At 52.9% G+C, this 26,434-nt stretch overlaps 1 protein-coding gene across 1 annotated transcript; it reads left to right on the top strand.

Moving 5' to 3' along the window:
* The first annotated feature begins 1,682 nt into the window (after positions 1-1,682).
* MELTF (melanotransferrin) lies at positions 1,683-26,434 on the top strand. The gene is made up of 16 exons (XM_029940732.1): positions 1,683-1,731; positions 3,451-3,605; positions 5,259-5,358; positions 6,163-6,345; positions 7,950-8,106; positions 9,222-9,289; positions 11,924-12,111; positions 12,857-13,037; positions 13,770-13,921; positions 16,105-16,201; positions 17,383-17,577; positions 18,564-18,720; positions 18,809-18,876; positions 20,907-21,094; positions 24,646-24,844; positions 25,305-26,434. The coding sequence occupies exons 1-16, from the start codon at positions 1,683-1,685 to the stop codon at positions 25,373-25,375; spliced, it is 2,208 nt and encodes a 735-aa protein (XP_029796592.1). The 3' UTR covers positions 25,376-26,434.

Here is a 26,434-nt window from a genome sequence, read left to right as displayed (position 1 = left end):
GACCCACAGATTCTTTGTCTCTCTCACTCAGTGTTCTTATTACATGTATCCTCTACCCAAGACAGGGAGGTTCTCATTTCTGGGTACTCATGAGAAGGTGATGACAAAAATGAAGACAGAAATGGAGGCAGATAACTGAGTAACAATTTCTGCAGTCCATTTCCCACACATCCCCAACACACAGCTGCAGCTCTGGTCTACCTAGATCAGTGCTTCTCAAACTTGGCTGTGCACCAGAGTCAAAAATATAGAATGTTGGGAGCACCTGGGTGGCTCAGTTGGTTAAGTGCCTGACTATTGAACTCAGGTCATGTCTTGAACTCAGGATTGTGAGTTCAAGCCCTGCACTGGGTCTCCATACTGGGTGGGGTTTTTTTAATGTTTTTATTTATTTTTGAGAGAGAGAGACCATGTGAGCAGGGGAGGGTCAGAGAGAGAAGGAGTCACAGGATCTGAAGACAGGTTCCAGACCCTGAGTTAGCTGTCAGCACAGAGCCCAACATGGGGCTCAAACCCACGAACCGTGAGATCATTACCTGAGCTGAAGTCAGATGCTTAACCGACTGAGCCACTAAGGCGCCCCTCCACACTGGTTTTGAAGCCTACTTTAAAAAACAAAAACAAACAAACAAACAAAAACAAATAAACATAATAGACTGTCGGCCCTTCCCCTAGAGTTTTTGATTTAATGGGTCAGAGGCAGGCCTGTGAATCTGCATACATACCAAGTTCCCAGATGGTGCTGGTGCTGCTGGTCTGGGGACACACTTTGAGACACAATGGCCTAGAAAAAGAGACAACCCAGCCTTTCCTCCCTCGCTTTCTTCACTCTCTCTCTCTCTCTCTCTCCCATACCTCACTCTGTACTTCCCTGCTTCCCCTTTTTAGTCTTTTTCCCATCTTTCAAACCACGATGGAATGAGCCAAGCTCTGCCAGGGCCTGGGTTCTAGTTCTAGCTCTGTCCCTGACTAAATGTGTGAACACAGGGCAAATTCACTTCCCCAGTCTAGGCCCAAGGACAGACAATCGCCCACGCTCACAGCCCCTCCCTGGGCAGGACCCCATCTACCTGGGTTCATCTCTTTATCCCCAGATCCTTTGGGCAATACGTACTTGAGGAGAGGCTGGTGAATTTCAATGGCCTTTCAGCTCCCTTGCAGCTCAAACTCCAGGATTCTGACTTCTTCCTTCCAAAGCTGAGCTTTTCCCTCTTCAACCGAAACTTTAGGGTCTTTCTAGAACAAGGGGAGGGGTGAATGCTCTGGAACGTGGGGCAGATAGTTGAGAGGAGACAGCTCTAGAACAGCCTGTTAGCTGGAATAATCAGGTCCCAGACAACAGACACCTGACTCTCAGGGACAAGTGAGTGCCCTGGAGCGAGGAGCATCTGGGACCCTTGGAGCCAGCGGTTAGAGTTGTCTTCCACTCCGGCTGAGGTTCCAGCAGGGGGCGCCAGAGAGAGAGGGTGGGGAGGGGCGGCCAAGGGCAGTCTGGTTGGCCCAGGTGTCCAGTCTGTGTGAGGCGTGGACACCGCCGAGACACACCCTGACCGCATTTAAGTAGCTGCAGGCCGGTGCCAGGGAGGAAGGAGGCGGAACGTCCCGGCAACTGCTGATCAACTTGGACCCAGAGTGAGACGCACCCACACCCAGCCCGGCCCCAGCTAGGTCTAGACCGCGCCATGCGGGACCCGAGCGTAGCTCTGTGGCTCTTCATCTCTCTGCGCACAGGTGAGGCCTCACCGCCCAGTCTCGGGTGCAGGAGCAGGAGCAGGAGCTGGGGCGGAGGTCCTGCAGTTCTCCCACCCCGGAGCAGGGTCCTACGAGGCTGGGAAATTTGCCCTGAGTCCGTTTCTCCCGGGAAAGGGGGCAGGCGTAGAAAAGCGCCAAGTGCAGCTGAAGGCGATTGAGGGCTTCTTGGAGGAAACGGCATTCAGCTGGGCCTTGGAAAAGCGGGTCTTCTGACTCTCCCAAGAGAGGGGCGGTCAGAGGTGTGGAGGGGACAGTCTTGGAGGGGCGGGGAGAGAGGGTGAACACTCTTGATAAGCGTGGAAGCCGGAGGAGGATTTGGGGGTCCAGAGCGACTCTGTCTCTCCCGAGCCCCTGGCGGGGAGGGAAGCAGGAAAAGGTTCTAAGGGACTGATGGGGAGACGCGAAATACGACCCGACCCGGGAGCGGGCCCTAGGGGGCCCTGCGAGGTGCAACGAGGGGGAGGGAAGAGGAGGGGGCGCTTCCGGGTCTCCTCGCGACTGCACCACCCCCTCCCAAGAAGTCAGGGCACCTCGGGGAGCTGCTGGCAGGGATGGGTTCACCCTGTGGCCTCACTAATACAGAATCTGGACCCGCCACCCCGGTGCCAACTCTACACCGAGGTTCAGTCTTGAGGCTCTGGAGAGGGGGGCGCAGTTTCACTTTCCAGGGTGCTGTGAGCTGGGTTGCAGAAAGGAGGCTGTGGACCCTTGGGAGCGGGGATGGGGATGACAGGCTGTCAGGGGAGGATGACCGGGTTCCTGAAGGTGGGGAACGGGATCCACAGCTGGACAGGGTGAGTGGTGGAGGAACTCAGGTCTACAAAGGCATGGACTGCAAGGAATTGGGGCCCCACCTCTGCTGGGCCCCCAGGCTGGGAGCTCTCTGGGACCCTGACCTGGTCAGATTTCGAGACCCAGGAGGCTCCCCACCAGGAGGAGGGGTCTAAGCAAAAGTCCACTGAGGAGCTGTGTGTCCTGACTCTCTACATAGGTTTATCTCCAGCATAGAAGGTGGCTTTTCTCATTGCTCTCAGGTGACAGAACAAGCTCAGAGAGGTCAAATTAAGTTGCCTGAGGTCACTGGCTCCTTCCCCAGGAGCAGAAACTTGGATCAACCTGCTGGTTCCTCCGCTTCCCCTTGGCAGAGGCCTGGCACTGTGACCCTGAGGGCGGGTTCACCATGGACATAATCACAGATGCTCCAAGAGGCTGCAAGTCTCCTCAAGGAGCCACAACCCCTTCCCCCTCTCAATGCCCAGTTCCTGGGGAGGACTCAGGGATCTCGAGTGAGAGAACTTGGTCTATCACCCTCTTGTTGGAGGACACAGAGGCCCAAAGACTAGGCAGGAACTTGCCTGGTCACAGAGCCAGCCACGACTCACCAGCCAGTGCTCTTTCCACCCACCAGGCTGAGCAGGTTTGGGGGTGGCTGAGCACTACCCTTGGAGACGTTCCCCGGCCTCCATAAAGTGCCAGGCTCTGAGCTGCCCCAAGTGCAGGGATATGCATGTCCCCACACACCGCTTTGCCAGGGAGCCCAGCCCCTCTGTAGTCTGACACTTTTTGCCTTGGTTCCTCCCAGTGGGAGGGCAGGGCTGTTGCAGAGCACTGGCTACACAGGCTCACGGGGTCACCCTGTGCGGGCCGTGAAGGCCATGGACTCTGGAGGGGAGGGACCTCACTGTCCCCTGCCCCCAGCACTCAGCGGGATGGAGGTGCGGTGGTGCACCACCTCAGAGCCAGAGCAGCAGAAATGCAGCGACATGAGCAAAGCCTTCCAGGAAGCCGGCATCCAGCCGTCCCTCCTGTGTGTCCAGGGCACTTCAGCTGACCACTGCATCCAGTTCATCACGGTGAGTCCTCTCCCCTAACTCTGCCAGACGGGAAGGCTCTGACTCACGAGGTGGTGCACAACAGCTTCATTCACTGAGAAAGGTGCTGTTTCCTCCCTGCCAGGGCTGGCCATGGGATCTCCTGAGTTTCCCAGGCAACAAGGGCCGGCTCGTTTCCTGCAAGGGCCTGGCCAGGCACTGGGAGGCCGCAGGGAGGGCCCCTGCTCAGTGGGCGCCAGTAGGGAAAGGTATCCAAGAGGCAGTGTTCCTTCCGCCAGGCCCCTGTTGGAGTAGGGACACTACCCTCCCCCACCAGGGGGCGCCCACACAGCAGCCCCCTCAGTGGCCCATGGCAGTTACACCGACATGAAGTTTTCCTGAATGGGGCTTGTGCAGTTTCCCAGGAAGGAGGAATGGAGGCCAGCAGTCCTGGGGAGTGAATGGGATGGGAAAGAAGTGCTGAGTAGCGGATCTGCTCAGCTGGCACTGACTCTCGGAGGCAGGACTGTAATGGAAGGACAGTGTTTGGGGGGAAGCCTTCTGGGCATGCACAAGGGGACCCGGGTTTTCATTTCAGCTCAGCCCTTGATTTCTACCCAAACCTAACGCAGTCATACGTACCACCTGGGCCTGGGGCTTCGGTCAAGCTCCATGGTGAGGAAAGCAATTATACTGAATTATAAGTTATTTTATCATGGACCCCATGACACCGATAGATATACTGCCATTTGTGTTTTAAAATAAAAAGGGAAAAAATGAAGCGGGACTTTACGGGATTTAGTCTGCATCTTAGAGAGAAAATCTGAGAAACAGGTTAACAGTGGAGGCAGAGCTCTGAGAAGCAGGAAAATGAGGGAGACTCACTTTTCACTACAGACCATTTTGTACCAACTGATTTTTTAATTTTTTTTTAATTTTTAAAAATGTTTTATTTATTTTTGAGACAGAGAGAGACAGAGCATGAGGTGGGAGGGGCAGAGAGAGAAGGAGATAACGAATCAGAAGACAGGCTCCAGGCTCATGAGCTAGCTGTCAGCACAGAGCCCGACACAGGGCTAGAACCCACAGATGTGAGATCATGACCTGAGCTGAAGTCAGAGGCTTAACCGACTGAGCCACCCAGGCACCCCTTTCTGATTTAAAAAAAAATTTTTTTAAGTTTATTTATTTTGTGAGAGAGAGAGAGCGCCAGCAAACACAAAAGTGGGGAATGGGCAGAGATGGAGAGACAGAATACCACACAGGTTCCCACTATCAGTGCAGAACCCGATATGGGCCTTAAACCCACAAACCATGAGATTATGACCCGAGCTGAGATCAAAGAGTCATACACTTGACCAACTGCACCACCCAGGCACCCCTAATTTTTTTTTTTTTTTTTACTGTGTAAAGCCATTAAAGGCCCTGGAAAATTAATGTTTTTCTAATTATGTTATTTAAAAATTAAGGCAAACCCTTGGCCTAGGGAGCTGTCACCTAGGACCTGATAAAGCATGAGCCTCCTAGGCCCTTGTGGCTACAAGGCTGACCTGGGCCAGGGTTCCTGGGCCAGACAAAGAGGACCAATATGGACCTCCATGGGTTTTCAAGGGACCCTAGGCAGATTAGTGGCTGTCTGTGAGCTCCTCATCGAATGGGTCAAGGTGGCTGGGCTGACCCACATGTTCCCCGCAGGCCCGGGAGGCTGATGCCATCACCCTGGATGGAGGAGCCATTTACGAAGCAGGGAAGGAGCATGGCCTGAAGCCCGTGGTGGGCGAAGTATATGATCAAGGTCAGAGGGCTGAGTGGGAGAAAGGGTGGACCTAAGGACAGAGGAAGTCACTCTGCAGTGTGTCCTTGCTGGGTTTGGCCCATCCCTAATTGCCCTCAAGCTGGTCAGTAGAACAGTTCTGGTCCCCAGAACAGTCCTGGTGTTCAGGCCAGACCAACCCACAGAGACTCCCCTAAGTCTCTCTTGACAGCCTCCTCAGAGTGGGGGCACCCCAGACATAGAGGGCTGATTTAAGCCTATCCTTCCTTGTCGGGAGCCCAGCATGCCTGTAACTTGCACCCACAAGCCCTTACCGAGGGGCTGCCCCATGTCTGCTGCAGTTTGGGCACAACTGCCTGGTGAAGCAGTCTTCATAATGCCTAGCGCTGGAGCACGCCAGCCACAGCTATTGCCCAGGACCTCCAGAGCCCAGCAGACCAAAATCAGATCCCAGTTCTGCCCCTTCCTGTGGTCCTCTGTGACCTTCAACAACCTTCCTTCCTTGACTGTAAAATGGAGAGAGTGACCCCTGTTCTGTCACACAGGCAAAATGAGTCAGCCTGTGTGCACTTGACACATGGTGTGGGCTTGGAGATGTGAGTGCCTTAGCCCCAGTCCCTGCACCACACACCAGACCTGCCTCTAACTCAGAATACACGGTGTGTGCGTACGCGCGCGCGCGCGCGCGCACACACACACACACACACACACACACACACACACACACACACACACCCCCATCTCCCACAGCCTTCCCAGGCAGTGTTCCAGCCTCTCTGGTGACTTCTCCCCTGCCACCCTCACTCCTCTCCTGTCTCCTTCTAGAGGTTGGTACCTCCTATTACGCAGTAGCTGTGGTCAAGAGGAGCTCCCACGTGACCATCAACACCCTGAAAGGCGTGAAGTCCTGTCACACGGGCATCAACAGGACGGTGGGCTGGAATGTGCCCATGGGCTACCTCGTGGAAAGCGGCCGCCTCTCCGTGATGGGCTGCGACCTGCTCAAAGGTAAGGGCTTCGGGCCAGGTAAGGCTTGTCCTGCAGGAGCACTGGGCCTCTGTTGGCTGCTGCTCTGCCTTCCCCTCACGGGTGACCGTCCCCAGGCTCACCTTCATCCTCAGCTTCCTTTAACTAAAGAGCAGCACCATCACACCTCCTCCAGGGCCTCCCGGACACCCACGTGTCTCAGAGCATAATGATCTTTTAAGGCCCAGACTTTGCTGTCAGATAGATGTATATCTAACCCCTCGCTCAGTATGGTCTGCCCTGAAGTCCATTACTCTACCTCATTGAACTTCAGTTTCCTCCTCTGTAACACAGGGAAGTTAGCACCACAGCGGTGAGGGTGGAAGAGCTGTGGTCCTTCCCACAGTGTGTCTGCACAGCGCCTCGCACAGGGCACATTCTGCCTGCACAGAGCTGCTACTCTCATGAGCTCAACTCCCATACCTCTCGGGGTCACCGTGCTGTGTATGCACACACAGGCATGCGCCTGCCTGGACACGCACACACGGACACGCAAACCTATACATATGCATGTGCACACCTGCACACGTGTACGGGCCACACCACGCATGCACAAGCCCATCCATACATGTACACACAGGCGTTCACTGCCCCCGTACGACCCAACCAGCACAACGTGCAAGAGCTGGAGAGCATGTCCCCTCAGATGGTGGCCAGATATGGGTGGCCTATCCTTCAGTTGGCACATTTATTAAATATCTACTCCTTTGGGGCACCTGAGTGGCTCAGTCAGTTAAGCATTCGACTTCGGCTCAGGTCACAATCTCACAGTTCGTGGGTTCAAGTTCTGCGTTGGCCTCAGTGCTGACAGCTCAGAGCCTGGAGCCTGCTTCGGATTCTATGTCTCCCTCTCTCTCTGCCCCTCCCCTGGTCACACTCTGTCTCTCTCTCTCTCAAAAATAAAAATAAATAAATAAACATTAAAAAATAAATAAATAAATGTCTATTCCTCTGAGAAGAGGCAACAAGCAGACCAAGAAAGGGAGCCCACCCTGGGAGAGCGTGGTCTCGCTGGGTGACGAGCCTCCTGCTCACCCTACCAGGCACTAGGGTGACCTTAGCACAGAATAAATATTTGCTGAAAGGGTGGGACACTGGGCCTCGGTGCTGGTGGCAGCGGCCCCCAAACCATTCCTATCCCGACCACTTCACCGTTCCCATCCTTCCCTGTGTTTTCAAAAGTGTTGTCTATGAAATTAATTGTAGTCGTTATGTGATAACTTCTTTCCTTCCCCACTTTCGTTGATGACCTATAACTGATTCAAAGTGAAACCCACAGTGAGGACAGTATTTATTTGATGGTTGTCCTTTGCAGGCAAGTGGAGATGAATGTTTTATCCCCCGGAGCCATTTTTAAAATAGCAACAGTCACGCCCAATACCCCTTGCTGCTTTTGTGGCCCCGGTTCAGGAGTCACTGACCCAGACCAGCTCCCCAGTTTTGCTCAGACGGAAGCTTGAGGGTCCAGCAAATCCATAGGGAGCTCGTCCTGGCCTAACTGTAGCCTGAGGCGGGTGAGTCCTCACTGGGGCACTGGCGAGCGTCTGACCCCGTGTGGCTGACTGACCTCTGCCTCCTTCCCACAGCTGTCAGCGACTATTTTGGGGGCAGCTGTGTCCCTGGGGCAGGAGAGACCAGCTACTCGGAGTCCCTCTGTCGCCTGTGCAGGGGCAACACTGCTGGGGAGGGGGTGTGTGCCAAGAGCCCCCTGGAGAGATACTATGACTACAGCGGAGCCTTCCGGTGAGAGGGCAGGGGCGGGGGCTGCTGAGTCAGAGGTGAGGGCTGGAGGTCACAGAGCGGGTGGAAAACAGCTGGGCACTGAGAGAGCCCAAAGGGAAGGGCAGTGTTGGCTGCATCTCTTCAAAGCACCCTTTATACAGTCCCTGTGCCTGGTTAGCTTACAAACATCAACTGGAATATGCCAGACTGGATTTGCTCACAAAATCAACATGTTTGGTGTGTTTAGAGAGATGAGGGCTCAGAGAGTAGAAAATGGCAAAAACCGCCTTTTGCCACAGTCATGCCCCCATTCTGGTGTCTCAGACCAGCAGGGAGGGTGATGGGAGTGGGAGAGTGTGGCGGGAACCCCGGAAGTCTTGACAGTCAGCTGGCCTCAGCTGCATACCTGAGTAGGGCTGGCACTTTAGCGGAGCTCTCCATGGAGCCCAAAGAGAGTCTCCAGCAGCTTGTGGTATAGCCGTGTGTGTCCACAGCTGGGGAAACATGCTCGGTGGGGCCTGGAATGGAAGCCTCCTGAGCCCCTCTAACCGCCTTGGCCTCAGTGTTTGCAGCTGGAAGCAGGGAGGCTGCGGAAATGAAGTGTGGGACCCAGAGAGATAAACAATCCCCAGTCCTCCAAGCCAGAGCTTTTGGCCCACCCCACTCTCCTGGTGTTCACCCAGCCCATGCCCTGCCTCTCTGCCGGCTGTGGGGACCCAGGCAGCCCTTTGCCCAGGGGCACTGGGCAGTAATGTATAAAGGATGCATAAAAGTCCTGGTCCCTTCCACTCAGGGGTTTGTGGTGTGACATGAGGACGTCTTATCTAATCCCCTGCCTCTGGGCAGAGTCATCTTCAAAACACCCTGAGCATCAAAACTTTTGGTAATAGCACCTGCCCTATGAATACCACTCAGGCCCCGAGCTGGGCTGTGCAGGGTCTATACTGATTATAAGGGATCTCTCCCTATGATGAGAGAAGCTAGGAGGGCTCCACAACTTGGGAAAGCCACAAAGGAAACAAACCAGAGAGCTAGATCCTGGGCTGCCTGACCACCATCACCAAGCCCTCCAGTCCAGAACAGACCTCCAGAAAGCAGAGGAGCTTCACCCAGCTTCACTGGTCTCTCCTCCGCAGGTGCCTGGCGGACGGGGTGGGGGACGTGGCTTTTGTCAAGCACAGCACGGTGCTGGCGAACACTGATGGTGAGTAGGGGGGCTGGCCCCCAAGAGCAGAGTCTCAGGCCCTGTAGCTCTCCCTAAAAGGAAGAGCTGGGTCTGGTGAGTATAGTTCAAACTGCTCTGTGGGACAAGGGGCTGCCCTGCTCTGATTTGTGTCTGGCATTGGCTCCCACTTTCAGACTGGGTTCTGATGGTGCAGAACATTTGCAAATCTCTGCATTAGCTTTCTACCATCCCTTCTCCTGTTATCTGAAGAAGCTGTCCCTTATCCCTGGACAAGGTCATATTAAATTGGGTTAGTGTTCTGTGTCTATCCATTATATCATTGTTGTTTAAAAAATTTTTTTTTGCAACCATTGAGCTTTAGAAAAGTTCAAAGAATAAGTCAAAGAACTTCCATTTAGCTTTACCTAGATTCCAGCTTTTACCATTTGCCACATTAGATTCATCATTCTTTCTATACTTGTGTATGTTCTTTCTGCACCATATGAGAGCATGCCTGCCTGCATCAGAGCCTTTAATCCATCAGTGCGTATCTCCTAGAAACAAGGAGACGTGGACCTGCCCCCATAACAATCATCATATTCAGGAAAAAGAACGTCGACACAATGCTATTATCTAATCTGCAGCCCATATTCCAGGTTCACTAGCTTTCCCGATTCTGTCCTTCATAGCATTTTTTATTCAGTCCAGGGACCTAATATGTGATCACGTTTGGTATTTAGTTGTTAGATCTCTTTAGTTTCCCTTGACTTCAAGGAATTTCTCAATCTTTGTTTTTGTGGTAGTGACATGTTTGAAGAGTCAGGCCAGTTATTTTCTAGAATGTCCTTTAATTTAGATTTCTGTCAGGATTGTTTATTTCTTTATTTTGAGGTATAATTCACATGTAGCAAGACACTCTTTTTTTGAAGTACAGTTCTGTGAGCTTTGCCAAAACCACAGTTGTGTAACCACCAACCCAATCAAGACAGTGATTGTGACAGACTTTTCACCCCAAAAGTTCCTTGATGCCTCCTTCCGGCATCCACCAGCCATTTCTGTCTTTATAGTTTTGCCTGTTCAGTAATGTCTGATCATTGTCTTTTTTTATCATAATCTTTTTTTTTTTTTATCATAACCTTTACCTTTAAAAGCAGAAGGTCCACCATGTGGTCTGACATTCAAGAAGGCAAACAATAAGAACCAGATTTGGGAAAGAGGAAAAAAAATGATTTGAAAAAAGAGGAAGCACATAGGATTATCTCCAGAGCGAGATGAACTTATGAAAATGGGCAACTGGGACTTGGGCCTCAGGATCAAGCAAAGAAAAATTTGGAGGGTGAAGAAAGAATAGGGATGTGTTGGGTTAAAATTGGTCTTATAGTATTGTGATAGCAGTCTAAGGATGTCTAAATAATTTTTTAAAGACTATCTTCATGCAAACGATTGGTAAGAACAAAAATGGGAATTGACATAAATATCTGAAGTAGGAAAGATGACTCTAATGGTCCCTAGCCAGTGAAAACCAGGAGTGGCAGATTGAAATACCGACGTGGTGCATTTGTCTCACCGGAAGGCCAGATATGCCCCCAAAGCTCTATACAGAGGCTTTGCAGCAGAGTAAAAATAGAGAGGAGCTGAGGAGGGAAGCGAGAATGGCACGGAGTAATTGTCGAGGTGCTATAAATGATTGTGCAGCCATTAAAGATGACCTTTATGGAGTTTTCCAAACCATTACTCTCAGTTTTGGGGTTTGGTTTTAAAATAACTTTGGAGGGAACAGAGTTTTCATGATCCCACAAATTATTTTTTCCCTTCCTATTTCCAACCAGAGGCTTATCCTTCTCATTTTAAAATTGAAAAGTCATAAATGTACTGTTATGTAAGACCATCTGTTGAGTTATGATCTTAAAATTATTCTTCTTAATATTCCTAGTCTGGTGTTGATATTCACTCTTTCAAATAAATCTGGTTTACTATCATAAATGAGTTTTATGGAAATTTTCCAATAGTGTGGGAAAATACTTTAAAATGACAAGTGGGAAAAAAAACGTAGGATGCAAAATTGCCTATCAAGTATGTCTATGGCCATGTTAGAAATGGTTAGAAAATGGATCAAAGGACTTGGAGGAAACGTCGCGAAACATTATTAGATGAATGTTGGATGAATATATGGGCAAAGCTTTGGAGAGTCCCCCTTTTCTCTCTGGGCCACAGTTCCAGGTAGATTCTGTCAGGCTGTGTTCCCACCATGGCCCTCTCCCCTGCTCTCTGCTCAGAGCCAAGTTTAGTGCCCAAGGCCAGCAGTGAACTCCTGCTTCATTTCTCTCTCCCCTTCTGAGCCTCCCTTTGTCTCATACTCTTTCTATCATTAATGACTCGTCCTGTTTATATGTGCTGCATTCCTGTCAGAGACCTCAAATCCATATTTTTAATAGAAACCGGGGAGGGTCTGTAGAAAATGTAAAGTCACCTGGTCTTGTGGAGTGTGGCCACCAAGCTCCTCTCCATTCTGAGTTCTGAGTCTCACCTCCTGGAAGAGTTTCTGTTCACCATGAATCTGCGGCTCTGAGACACCCTAGCCTCGCCCACTCCCTCTCCTGAGCCTTCCTGAGGCCCTCCCCAAACCCCTCCCAGGACAGAAGTTGGCTCACCACAGGCTTTCCATCTTCCCAGGGAAAACTCTTCCCTCCTGGGGCCAGGCGCTACTGTCACAAGACTTCCAGCTGCTTTGCCTGGATGGCAGCCGGGCTGATGTCACCGAGTGGAGGCGATGCCACCTGGCCCGGGTGCCTGCTCATGCGGTGATGGTCCGGCCCGACACAGATGGGGGCCTCGTGTTCCAGATGCTAAATGAAGGCCAGGTGAGTTCAGGGAGTCCCCCCCCCACCCCCCACCCCTACATAGCTTCCCAGATGGTACTGAACCTTCTGGCCTCTCGCCAGGGTAGGGGCTCGCTCCGGCAAAAGCCATCATGGGGCTGGGCCAGCCAGACCAATAGAGGCAAGACTCAGAGACCCCCACCCTCCACCCCTGCCTGGGGCAAGACCACACCTGAGGAGGTCTCTGTAGTGTCCAACTTTGGTGTGAAGGAGGGACCGAATATATGAGCTGGCAGCCAGGAGGGTCGACCAGAGAGGGGAGACCCAGGACTCAGGAAGTGAGGAGGGCTGGGCTCAGGCACCCCTCAGAGAAAGCTGCTCTTAAGACCCAAACCAGGATACATGACCAAGTAAAATGACAAAGCCAGTACCCCATTAATTAAATGGGCTGAATAATGTTTTGCTGAGACCACTGTTTACAAGAACAGCACATTTCTGACTGTGGGGCACCCCAGCTTTAGCTCGTTTTGCCCCAATGCTTGTCCTCAGTCCCATCCACACCTGAGCCGTGAGTCCTATATTCGGTCAGCCGAGTGTGACAAGGCGGAGTGCACTGGGGGAGCACAGAGGAAGGAGGGAGGCAGTGCCTTACCTGGTCCTCAGAGAGAGCGCCTGGCCAGAGTGCATGGGAAGAAGGAGCTGGTGGCGGATCTGGGAGGGTGGGATGTGCTTCCGCTCTCTGCTGGCAGCAACTCACCAGCCCCCACTCCGGTCCCTTGACACACAGCGTCTATTCAGCCACGAGGGCAGCAGATTCCAGATGTTCAGCTCTCAGGCCTATGGCCAGAAGGACCTGCTCTTCAAAGATGCCACCTCCGAGCTGGTGCCCATTGCCACACAGAGCTATGAGTCCTGGCTGGGCCGCGAGTACTTGCAAGCCATGAAGGGTCTCCTCTGTGACCCCAACCGTAAGTTCAGGGGTCTCCTGTTCCACTGGGTCCAGCCCAGCCTGACCACAGGCATGGCAATGCTTCTGGAGAGGCAGCTGGGAGAGGGCTCTCACCCCAGGAACTGTGCCCCTGGGCCTCCCTGAGAACCCACTGCTTCCACTTCCCTGCCTCTGGGGGTTTGGGAAGAAGCTGCTTCAGAGTTGCATGGTCTGCTGTACCCTGGATGCCCCATCTGCTCCAAGGGGTGGGACCCAGGCCATCGGGGTCTGTCTGGGAAGGGTCTCCTCGTCCCTCCACACAGAAGTCATCAAGTCCCATCATTCTCTCTCCACAATGCCTCTCTCTTCCTCCTCCCCACCCCACAGCCAAGTCCCTGGTTCAGGCATTGTCTGTTGGCTGGACCATTGCAGTAGTCTACAAACGGGCTTCCTACCTCCTGCCCCTTACAGCCAGTGAAATGGTGTGCCACTCATTTAGACACATGACAGCCATGATCTGCCTCAAGCCTCCTCACAGTCCCATGAAAGAGACACATAGTTATCCCCTTTCTGTAAGAGGAAACAGGATCAGATGGTTAAATAACTTACTTCTTAGAGCTAATGAGGGAAAGAGCCAGACTCTCCCTTGAGTCTGACTCCAAGCTCTTTCTACTGAGGTACTGGCCCCCATAGCCCCGTCCCACAGGCCATGCTCAGGGCCAGCCCCGGAAGCAGGTGAGCGTGGACCACAAGCTCACCCACATCCACACAGGGCTGCCCCGCTACCTACGGTGGTGTGTGCTGTCCACTCCTGAGATCCAAAAGTGTGGAGACATGGCTGTGGCCTTCAGCCGGCAGAAGCTCAAGCCGGAGATCCAGTGTGTGTCGGCCGATTCTCCCCAGCACTGCATGGAATGGATCCAGGTAGGGGCCATGCCCAGAGGAGCAGAGCAGGCCAGGGGGCAGGTGGTAGCAGTGTCTGGGATGGTCCTTACCAGTCCTCCCCCAGTGCCACCTGTTCTGAAGGAGACAGGACAGACTGGGGAGGAGAACGTCTCCTGTGACAACCCCACAGAGAAAAGGGAGGAGGAAAGACTGGCAGGGACCAGCCATCCCACTCCAGGGGACAGGGTAGGGTATTTCCTTTCAGGGAACCCAGGAACCCCTCCTCCCTGATGGGTGGGCTGGGAGCAGAAGGAGCATGAGACTGGCCCAGCTAGGCACTGGCTGACCTGTGGCCTTCTATAGAGAGAGATGAAACAAACAGTACTAAGTTCAATGAGCCCTCATGTCTTCTGTTGTATTCTATCCTAGTCATTTTTCCTAAGCTTGTCATGGTTCATTACATTGATTTGGCATCCACTGATGTGCTCCCTGTGGAAGCCCAGGCAGTCTCGGCCTGGAGACTGAGGCCAGAACTGGGAGGGCCCTGCAGTCAAGGATGCTGCCGTGGTCACTGGTGTCCCACCAGCCCCTGGGTGGCTGGGCTTCTCCCTCTTCTTTTTTAAGAGCGAGTAGGGCGAGGTTATGATCAGGAGCCCTTCTCAGGGCAGTCCCCAAGGGCAGGCCAGACCACAGCCCCTCAGGAGTGTCCACACCGCCCCCGCCAGGTAACCACATTGACTTAAAGGCCAGGAAGAGGAGAGTGGACAGGAATAACAGGAGGCCAGGACTGTGAGAGACAACAGTCACACAAGCATGCGAGTCCTGGGGGCCGCACGCTGTGCTAAGATTTCACACGGACTTCTTCGCTTAATCCTCACAACACTATGGGGTGGGTATGATCACTGTCAAGTGTGGAAACTGGGGCTGGGAGAGGCTGAGGAAGCAACTTGCCCAAGGTCACCTAGCTCATGGTGGGGGAGCCCCTTTCCTTCCCCAGGTACCTATAGGAGGTTGACCCGACCATGACCACAGGTAGCACTGAGGAAGGAGGAGCCTCCGCTGGAATGGAGGAAGGGGAGACTGGAGGTAGAGGACTGTTCCTCTCCTAAGGCTGGGCAGGCTGTCCTGTGTGGGGCGGCAGAGCAGGGAGAGGTGAAGGAGGGAGGTTCCCTACAGGAAGAGCCTTCTCTCTGTCTAATCTCAGACAGGGCTCAGGGGCTGCCCAGTGCCCTGTGGCGAGAGGAACAGACCTGGAGTTTCTTCAGAACCCCAGCAAAAGGCTCAGAGACACTTGGTACTAAGGCTCTCAGAGATGGTGTCCAATGCAGCTCTGACGCCTATCTGCTTCCTGCCCACAGTGGCCCAAGCTGGACAGCGCCCTGGGCCACAGGTCCAGGGCCTGGGTTCCTCCCCACCCTCACAGTAGGCAGGAGGCCTGGGGGAGGGGGGAGAGGGCCCCCAGAGGCACACCTTCCAGGCTCCCATATCAATGCCACTGCCTGTTATTCTACCACCTAACATCATGCCTCTGGGCCTGAACAGTGCGGGGTACCTTCCTGGGATGCAGATGTCCCCTCTCTCCCCCAGCCCCATCCCCCTCTCCTCGGGGTTTGTCACACGACTATGCCTTGATTTTCAGTTAATCCCTTTTCAGGGTCCAAGGGGTCACCTGTGCAGAGGCTTCAGAACGTACAAGATTGGGTGGAGTGTGGGAGACCTGGAGAGCTTCAGGAGAGCGGAGAAAAGAGGAACCTGGACCCCTCCTGCTGCCTCCTGAGGCAGAGCTTTTTAACCATGAGACTGCTGTCTTGGAGGCTCTTTCGTACATTCGCACACAAATTCGACAAATACACATTGCATTTGTGCTGTGTGCTAGTTCTGGGCCAGGTGCTGGGGACACAGTACAATGCCCCAGGCCTCTGAGGGCTGGCAGTCCCTGGGGAGACCACCCCCCCAAGTGTGAGGACAGGGATAGTCAAAGTTCTGCTCAGAACAAGGCCTGGCAACAGACGTGTCAGTAAACATTTCGAAGTAGATGCCCGTGGAGGGGAGTGCTGGTTTCATGCCTCTGGTCCTCCAAGCACCCCTTTCTGCCCACGCATCTCACAAGGGTGGGGTAGGACAGGGTTCCCCGGGGAAGAGAGCTAGAGGCCAAAGTCCCCGGCACCTCTGTCAGATCCCGACACCTCCTCTGCCCAGTCACCCTTTCTGTCCCATGCCAGGCTGGGAAAATCGATGCTGTAACCTTGAAGGGCGAGGACATCTACACGGCAGGAAAGAAATACGGCTTGATTCCAGCAGCTGGGGAGCGCTATGCCCGTGAGTGTGGTTGCTGGGCCCCCTGGCCTCTTCTGGGAGGCAGCTGATGTTTTCATGTATCTATAACCCACCACCGCCACCAGCCTTTTTCAAAAGCTCCCCCTCAGGGTCCCCTTCCCAGGGCTGCTTGCTTTCAGTCACAGGCAAGCCCTCCGGCCCCAGGCCTCAGTTTTCCCATGTAGTCATTAAAAGTCTGGCAGGTGTAGGCAGACCTTCTGTAAAAGGTCAGAAAGTAAATCCTTTAGGCTTTGCAGGCCATATACAGACTCTGCATATTCTTTCTTTCTTTTTTTTTTTTTTTTGACAACCTTTTAAAAATATAAAAATCTTTTTTTTTTAAGATTTTAAAAATGTTTATTTTTGAGGCAAAGAGAGACAGAGCATGAGCTGGGGAGGGGCAGAGAGAGAGAGAAAGGGAGACACAGAATCTGAAGCAGGCTCCAGGCTCTGAGCTGTGAGCACAGAGCCCTATGTGGGGCTCAAACTCGTGAACTGTGAGATCATGACCTGAGCCGAAATCAGACGCTCAGCTGACTGACCCACCCCGGCACCCCTAAACACTGTTCCTGTGCTTGTAGGCCAGGTCATACAAAAGCAGGCTGAGTATTTGCTGATCCCTCGACTAGAGGGCCTCCTCTGCCCTTCCAGCCTAACTTTCCAGCCTAACCAGCCTAACTGTGGCTCATAGAAGGTGGCCCTGGGGACTGTCCTTCCTGTCAGCTCATGCACATCTTCCCAGTGGCCCGGGCTGGGGCCTTGGTGCTCTGTCCCCTTAAGTGGTAGCCTCAGGTCACTTCACTTGGATGTGAAAAGTCTTCAGGCCTAGGAAAAATGCAGCCCTCAGCTGTGCCTCCACCTTTCTCCCAGGAGGTGAGAAAAACGCCACCTGGGTGTAAGGAAAGGAAAATCTCTTTGGGTGAGGAAATGTTGGGAAATGGGTTGAGGGACACAGAACACTGAAAAGTAGAGCCAAGGCCTGCTTCTCAGCCTTGGGGGGAACACATGGGCGTCCCACTGCTGGACGTGCCCTCCTGAACCCATGCAGACAGGGCCTGGACGCGAAGCGGAGAGAGGCGCTTGGGGCAGGACCACGACTCCGTGGCCAGAGCCACCTGAGGCTCTTGCCTGGCTGAAACCGGGAATGCACAGACCTGGGCCTCACTGGTGTCCCCTCCCTGCAGCGGAGGACAGTAGCAACTCCTACTTCGTGGTGGCTGTGGTGAAACGGAACAGCTCCTACGCCTTTACCCTGGACGAGCTCCGGGGCAAGCGTTCCTGCCACTCAGGGTTCCGCAGCCCCGCGGGCTGGGACATCCCCGTGGGCATCCTGGTGCAGAGGGGCTTCATCCGGCCCAAGGACTGTGATGTCCTCACAGGTACCACTCTCTACAGGGACATGGACATGCAAACTCTTTTGGGGGGCGTCTACTGGGTTGGGGGCTGGGTCTAAGGGTCAGGGAGCCCTCCCCCAGCAGGAGCCCACACAGCAGCCCAGAGAGATTTCTTCTTCCTCCTTGATGTGTCCCTTTCTCTTGGGAAGGTTGGGACTATTCTTGCCCACACTTGGGGCAGTCTGTGGGGTGTCTGGTTGTTGTGTGGAGGGTGCCATGTTGCCCCTGTCCCACTTACCCAGAGTGGAACTAGCTCCAGTGGGCATGAGGAGCGGGGGGCATGCATGAGCTTGGGGCTTGGCGGTATCGCCATCCTGTCATGGGGTTGTCCCCATATCCCAGCAGCTGGGCATCTGGGGGACCTTTTTGGAAAGTGGCCAGCCATCTGTATAAGTGCTGAAGAAGTCACGTTTACCAAGCAGCCACCATATGCCATACATAAGGCCCTCCCCCCGTTAAATCACATACATCCATGGTGAAAGGAAGGCAGTAGGAAGCTGCCAAGATCCTGGGCTGACTCTGCACCTCTGTCCTGTCTGGCGCCTCAGAAAAAAACCACATTTTTCTAACCATCCCCACAAGCACACAGAGAGTGTTAGGGCTGGCCGCTCCCACTCCCACACCGCTGGCCAAATGCCCTGACTGGAACAGAATAGCTTATAAGGTAGTGAGTTCCCCATCCCTGAGGGAGTCCAAGGGAAGGCTGGGTGACTACTAACCAGAGGCTGTTCACAGGGTTCCTGTGTCTGGACAACTTCTGTACTCCTCTCATCCCTGTGAATCTCACGGAGGAGATGTGCTCATCTGAGCTGGGGGAGTTGAGGGTGGCAGTGGAGAGATGTGTGGCCTTGAGCTGTAGGTCCAGGCAGAGTGGGCAGACTCGTGGGGGAGCAGCCCTCCCATCTACCCCCCAGCCCCCGCAGCCCTTTCGTCTGCTGGCCCCCTGACACAGCCCTTCCCCTCTGCTCCAGCCGTGAGCGAGTTCTTCAGCGCCAGCTGCGTGCCCGTGAACAACCCCAAGAGCTACCCATCCTCACTGTGTGCGCTCTGCGTGGGGGATGAGCAGGACCGAAACAAGTGTGTGGGCAACAGCCAGGAGCGGTACTACGGCTACAGCGGCGCCTTCAGGTAAGTGGTGGCCTGGTGGGCGGGCCTGGGGCCAGCACGGAGGCGGGGCCCTCCTGCCAACACCTGCCTCGGGCCTCTCCTGTGGCAGGTGCCTGGCTGAGAACGCGGGGGAGGTCGCCTTCGTCAAGCACACGACCGTCTTTGACAACACAAACGGTACGTGAGCAGGGCTGGGGCCAGAGCGGGCCCAGATTCGCGGGAGGTGGTTTCCATCGCCAGCGTGATCCAGGCACTGGGGTGTTGCTAGGATTGGGGCAGCACAGCAGCTGGGAAAGACTGAGTCTAGAAGGCTCTGCCCCTTGGGGAGCCCAGGGCTCCAAGGGCCTCTGGGGAAGAACAGACCTCAGGTCACATGTCCAGGTAGGCAGGACACATGACAGTTTTTACTAGAATCCAAATCTCCATTCCACCAAAATGGTAGAGACTCAAGCTTGATCAATTTGGAGAGACCCCTTCTTGGGCATTTTTATCGTGTCTAGGCATGGCGGCGCAGGGGGCAGGGAGCAGTGGCCTCTCTCCACAGGGTCATCACTTCACATCAGCATCTGGTCTTTGGTCCTGAGCACATCAGTGTCCTATGCAGGGAAATCACCCCGCAGCTCCTAGGCCATACAAGGCAGTGCGCAACCCCATTCATGTCACATGGGTGGCTTTTTCTCTGGAGTCACCTTCCTGGGCTCCAGCTGGGAAAAAAGGCCCAGAAACTCTATACTCCAGCCCCACTAAATCCACACCAGGGCCTATCACAACGCACGGCTCTTTGGCATGCCTCTCTTCCCTCCCTGCTCCTGTTCCATTTTGAAGACTGGAGCTTATTTCCCTCCAACACCTGCTGTTTGTTCTTTCTCTATACCCTGCCTACACCCAGGCTTTGAAACTCCAAATGCTGGGGGCTCAGTCCTCTCTTAGAAACCCTTCCCAAAAACTCAGTGCAGAAAGGTATAATGTGGCCCGAAGGGGAGGAGGAGATTGGTGAAGAAGAAGCAGGTGAAAAACATCAGTTAGGATTTCAAGCCTCTGATCTCACCGTGCCTATGAAGTATTACCAAGGCTAGGAGGGTTTCAGGTCTCATTGCCACAACCCCTCACCCCTGCAAAGCTCCCACCCAGAAGAACACTTGGGGTCATCCCCCTGGGAGGAGGGAGCTGTGTGCTTTGCAGGAGCTGGTGAGCCTGGCCTGGCCCTGGCCCCAGGCCCTCTGTGGTCTTGGGATAGAGGGAGGGGAGGGACTAGGGAGGAGTGGGGCCTTTCAAGACTCACCTGCATCAAGGTACCCACCTCCCAGGGCCTCTCATTTCCCTTTATTTTTATCTTTATCTCTACTTGTGAGCCCACCTGGAGTCCCTTCTGGAAGAGGGTGGATACTAAGTGAATACATGAAGACATAAAAATATGATTCCCAAGGGCCGTGTTTCTCAGGCAGCCCTTGGGCCAACCCCCTGCTTCGGAATCACTGGGTTGCTGGTTTAAAACACAGATCCCTGGGCCCCACCCTAGACCTTCCTTTGAAACTGCCTCTTACAAATCAACATATGATGTTATACCTTTACCGGTTTGAGAACTTCAGCCATTAGGGGAAGAGGTCAAGCACCACCTTCAGGCGCCCATCCCACCTCCGGCCCAAGACCTGTAACACATTGGTGGGGCTCTTTGCCTGGGAGTCTCCGTTTTTTCATGTCATATGCAATGGGGGTGATCATACTCACTTTGTATTGCTGTCATGAGAAGGCAGTGCTTGTGAAATACCTGTCACATTATAGGTTCCCCCTATTCCTACCAGTGGTAGCTCCTACCAGTGTTATTTTTTTTTTTAATGCTTTTGTTCATTTTTAAGAGAGAGAGTGCACAGATGGGGCAGGGGCAGAGAGCAGGGGACAGAGGATCCAAAGTGGGCTCTGTGCTGGTAGCAGCAAGCCTGATGTGGAGCTCGAACTTGCAAACTGTGAGATCATGACCTGAACCTAAGTCGGACACTCAACCAACTGAACCACCCCGGTGCCCCAGCTCCTACCAAAGTTATTAGCCCAGCTGGGTTGTCTGGTCCTGGTAGGAGAGCAGAGCAATTGGAGAATGGAGAGGGTTGGGAAGCTGGCTACATATGGCCACCTCTCCCCAGTCAAGGATTTGGGAATCCGGAAGGAAAGCATCCTCTCTCTTCCTCTCTCCCACTGCTCCATTCCCTCAGGCCACAATTCTGAGCCCTGGGCTGCTGAGCTCCGGTCAGAGGACTATGAGCTGCTGTGTCCCAATGGGGCCCGGGCCGAGGTGTCACAGTTCGCAGCCTGCAATCTGGCACAGATACCGTCCCATGCCGTCATGGTCCGGCGGGACACCAACATCTTCACAGTGTATGGACTGCTGGACAAGGCCCAGGTGAGCCATGGCCCCAGGTGCCTCAGTCTACCTGGAGCAGACCTCAGGAGAAACTGAGAAAGCCCGGGGGGGGGGGGGGGGAGTAAGGAAGGGGTAGTTCTGAGATGCTCCCTTAGTCAAAGCATTCCTCCAACTATCGTTTCTGTGTCTTGCATTATTAATGTTTCCTTCTCAGCCCAAGCATTCTCACCCACATATAAGCCTGCTGCTCTTTCTACCACCTTGGGGAAAAAAATGAGCCCCGTCTTTGTTTCACAGCCCATTATAGCCATAATCCCACCCTCCTAGAGCAAAACCCCTTCAAAAAGTCATTTCTACTCTAGTCACCAATTCCCCTCCTTCTGATCCCTCTTAAGGATGGAGATCACTCTAGACAGGCTCCCATGAGGGCCTTGAACCTGCCCTGAGCAAGATCACAGGGAGCCATGGTGCTGAGTCCAATGGCTGTTTCTCAGCCCACATCTCCCTGACCCCTTAGCAGCACTGGTCACAGCTCCCACCTGCTGGAAGTGTTTTGCCCCTTGGCTCCCAGGTGCACACGTGCCGGGCTTTCCTCCCAGGCCCCATAGTAGTTCCTCCTCATTCCCCTGGCTTGTAACCACCAGACTGTCCCAGGGCTCAATCCTTTTTTTTTTTTTAATAGTTTATTACCAAGTTGGTTTCCATTATAACACCCAGTGCTCTTCTTCACAAGTGCCCCTCTCCATGACTACCTCCCTTTCGCTTCCCCTTCTCCCCTCCCTCTTCAGCTCTCAGTTTGCTTTCAGTATTCAAGAGTCTCTCATGATTTGCCTTCCTCTCTCTCCCTAACTCTCCCCACCTTTCCCCTTCCCATGGTCCTCTGTTAGGTTTCTCCTGTTCTCCTGTTAGACCTATGAGTGCAAACATAGTATCTGTCCTTCTCTGCCTGACTTATTTCACTTAGCAAGACTCTCTCAAGGTCCATCCACTTTGCTACAAATGGCCAGATTTCATTCTTTCTCATTGCCATGTAGTATTGCATTGTATATATAAACCACATCTTCTTGATCCACTCATCAGGTGATGAACATTTAGGCTCTTTCCATGTCTTGGCTGTTGTTGAGAGTGCTGCTATGAACATTGGGGTACATGTGCTCCTATGCCTCAGCACTTCTGTATCCCTTGGGTAAATCCCCAGCAGTGCTATTGCTGGGTCATAAGGGAGTTCTATTGTTAATTTTTTGAGGAGCCTCCACACTGTTTTCCAGAGCGGCTGTACCAGTTTACATTTCCACCAACAGTGTAGGAGGGTGCCCGTCTCTCCACATCCTCACCAGCATCTATAGTCTTTTGATTTTTTCATTTTAGCGACTCTGACTGGTGTCAGAGGTGGTATCTCAGTGTGGTTTTGATTTGCATTTCCCTGATGCTGAGTGACGCTGCCCCAGGGCTCAATCCTAAACCCTCTTCTCCACTTGCATCAACATTCCTGTTGATCTCGCCTCCTCCCACATCATCAGTAGTCCCATACTGACAGCTCCCAAATTTACATCTTCAACCCTTTCATCCTGCCCTTCCATCTTTACCAGCTGCCTGCCTGACATTTTGAGTAGCATTTCTAACAAGCTTCTCAGCTGGAACAAGCCCGCAGCTGGACTGCCCTGCTTCCCTCAGGCTTCCCCCCTGCTGCGAATAGCAAGTCCAGACGTCTTTTCCTCAGGAGTCTTCTTCAACTCCCGTCTTTCTCTCACAGTCTACATCCAGTTCATCTGCAAATCCATGGGCTCAACTTTCTTTTTATTATTATTATTACTTATTTTTTTTAATTTATATCCAAGTTAGCATATAGTGCAACAATGATTTCAGGAGTAGATTACTTAATGCCCCTTGCACATTTAGCCCGTCCCCACTCCCACCACCCCTCCAGCAACCCTCTGTTTGTTCTCCATATTTAAGAGTCTCTTATGTTTTGTCCCCTTCCCTGTTTTTATATTATTTTTGCTTCCCTTATGTTCATCTGTTTTATATCTTAAAGTCTTCATATGAGTGAAGTCATATGATATTTGGCTTTCTCTGACTAATTTCAGCTTAATACCCTCTAGTTCCAGCCACGTAGTTGCAAATGGTAAGATTTTATTCCTTTTGATTGCCAAGTAATACTTCATTGTACATATATACCTCATCTTCTCTATCCATTCATCAATCAATGGACATTTGGGTTCTTTCCATAATTTGGCTATTGTTGATGGTGCTGCTGTAAACATTGGGGTTAGTACCCAAAATCTACAAAGAACTTATCAAACAACACCAAAACACAAATAATCCAGTGAAGAAATGGGCAAAAGACATGAATAGATACTTCCCCTCAAAACAGCACGTCTGTATCCCTTGGATAAATACCTAGTAGTGCAATTGCTGGGTCGTAAGGTAGTACTATTTTTAACTTCTTGAGGAAGCTCCATCCTGTTTTTCAGAGTGACTACACAGTTTGCATTCCCACCAGCTGTGCAGAAGAGATCCTCCTTCTCCACATCCTCACCAACATGTCATTGTCTGAGTTGTTAAGGTTAGCCTTTCTGACTCGTGAGAAGTATCTCATTGTGGTTTTGATTTATATGATGATGAATGATGTTAAACATTGTTTCATGTGTCAGTTGGCCATATGGATGTCTTCTTTGGAGAAGTATCTATTCATGTCTTTTTCCTTTATCTGATATGTCATTTGCAAATACCTTCTCCCATTCCATTGGTTGCCTTTTAGTTTTGCTGATTGTTTCCTTCACCATGCAGAAGATATTTATTTAGATGAGGTCCCGTTAGTTCATGTTTGCTTTTGTTTCCCTTTTCCTCTGGAAATGTGTTGAGTAATATATTGCTGCAGGCAAGGTCGGAGAGGTTTTTGCCTGTTTTCTCCTCAAGGATTTTGATGGCTTCCTGTCTTACATTTAGGTCTTTGATCCATTGTGAGTTTATTTTTGTGTATGGTGTAAGAAAGTGGTCCAGGCTCATTTTTCTGCATGTCGCTGTCCAGTTTTCCCAGTACCACTTGCTGAAGAGACTGTCTTTATTCCATTAGATATTCCTTTCTGCTTTGTCAAAAATGAGTTGGCCATATGTTTGTGGGTCCATTTCTGGGTTCTCTATTCTGTCTCGTTGATCTGAGTGTCTGTTTTTGTGCCAGGCTTAACTTTCAATATGCATCTGGAATGAACCCAGACTGTCTGAGAACACAGCCCTTGGTTCCCAACCACTCTACCCCTCCCCCACCTCCCCATCTCCTCCCTTCTCTCCCCTCAGAAGCAATGTGGGGAAGAACCTGTGTCAGTGCCCATTTTCCTGGGGAGAAGGTTAACCTTTCATTAGATCCTCCAGTATCTGTGAGCCCCCCAAAAGATTGGTGGCCACTTTGATTCTGCTTACTGTGGTAGCTATCATCATATCTGTACTCCAGCATGATGACTTGGCAGGCTTGTGACTTCAAATCAGTCTTGGTGCCCTGAAATCCCTCACTCTTTGGCTTACCATATGTAAAGCCTGAGTGACCGCGGGGAGGACCAGACGAAAACCACGTCTACCTGTGGTTCTTCCAGGACCTGTTTGGAGATGACCACAATAAGAATGGGTTCAAAATGTTTGACTCGTCCAACTATCATGGCCAAGACCTCCTTTTCAAGGATGCCACGATCCGGGCGGTGCCTGTAGGGGAGAAAACCACGTACCGAGACTGGCTGGGCCCGGACTACGTGACGGCTCTAGAAGGGATGCTTTCTCAGCAGTGCTCGGGCGCAGGTGAGTTCACACCTCACAGAGGAAGAGCGGGTGCCCCGCCACATTCCCCCAGCATCCTTCCCAGCCTTTCACCCCAAATCCTTGAGTGAACTGAGGGGCACTCCCCGTAGTTACAGATCAAGTTGAGGTGTGGAGGTGGGGGGATGGGGTGGGGAGTGTGTTCTGAACAAGAAGTCTGTGTGACCCAGACAGAGCTGGATAAAGAATATAAATGCTGCAAGAAATGGTCCAGAGAAAACCGAGGTAACTACATAAATATACATGAAGTATAATTTTGGAAGGAATTAATATGTAAAGAAACTAGGGGAAAGAAGAATTGTAACAGGGCAGAAAGAGGGAGCCCGGGTGAGTCAAGTGCACGACAGCGCGGGGGGTCAAGTCCTGCACTGGTGCTCCCGCTGCCCGCAGCCGCGGCTCCGGGTGCTCTGAGGCCCTAACCGCCCGTGTTCGGTCCCTCCAGCCCCGGCGCCCAGCCTGCCCCAGCTGCTGCTCCTGCCGCTCCTCACAGCTGGCCTCCAGGCCGCCCTCTGAGGCAGCCCCAGGTGAACCTGGCCTCCCTCGGAATGGAAACCTACTCAGAAATCTCCATAAATAGGCACTTCTCCACGGTGAAGCGGGTTAGCACTGCTCAGAGAGACAGGAAGTGTGAAAAACCACGGAGCTCCTCAGAGCTGCGATTCTGACACCAAAGAGAAGGTTCCGTGATTGCTTCAAGCCGGAATAAAGATGAATGTTAAAGGAAAGCCCCCCACCCACCCACCACCTCGAGTTGAGTTGGATTCGAGCAGGGCTCCTGCGTGAACCCAGCCTCTGCCTCCCAGGCACCACCTGTCCCTCTGCCACCTGAGGCGGGGAGCTGGCGGCCTCCCAGTCACGCCCCACCCACGGCTGGCAGGCTGCCTCCCTGCAGATCTGCAGGCTCCCACCACCGGAGGAGCCTCACCAGGCTCCGATTGGAAAAGGCCAGTTACCAAGGAAACAGGCTGAGCCCCGGCCTCCCCCCCCCCCCAGGCCCTCTCCCCTGGAGCCTGCCCTGCTGAGCTCCCCAGGGACCCCTCCCCTGCCAGTTCTTTCTTCCCCTCTGAGGAATGCACCTGTCACCTCCTGTCAGCCCCTCTCCATCTGAGCTCTAGACTCCCTCTCCCGGCCTCCCTCCTTAGGACACCGTGTCTGTCCAGGGAGGCATCCACACCAGATGAGGCAACAGTCAGGTCTGCCAAGGAAATGAAACCGCTGGACACAGACAGCCTTTGTCCTTGCCTTCTGTGGCTTGGCTTGGCCCAGACCACCCGACGCACCTGATTGTGCTGGGCCAGGGCAGACCAATGGGGTGAAACCCTCAAGGGGGTCCTCAGATAAAGGAAATGCTCCTCAGTAAGCATCCCCCTTCCTGAGTTTCCGTCTCAGATTATCCCCTCCATGTGAAACCCACTTCTCCTCAGATGCCCCAGATGCCCCTGCACATCTAGCAGCAGCAGTTGCCTCCAGATGGAAGGACTCAGCCTCGAGGACCTGCCCAGAGAGCCCCAGGCCTCCAAGGCAGCACAAGCCCTCTGAAGGGCGGGGAATGGAGAGATGCCACTCTTTCTC

The sequence above is a fragment of the Suricata suricatta genome, chromosome 5 (genome assembly GCF_006229205.1).
Source record: "Suricata suricatta isolate VVHF042 chromosome 5, meerkat_22Aug2017_6uvM2_HiC, whole genome shotgun sequence".
Lineage (NCBI taxonomy): Eukaryota > Metazoa > Chordata > Mammalia > Carnivora > Herpestidae > Suricata > Suricata suricatta.
This window is presented reverse-complemented; position numbering and strand designations above follow the sequence as displayed.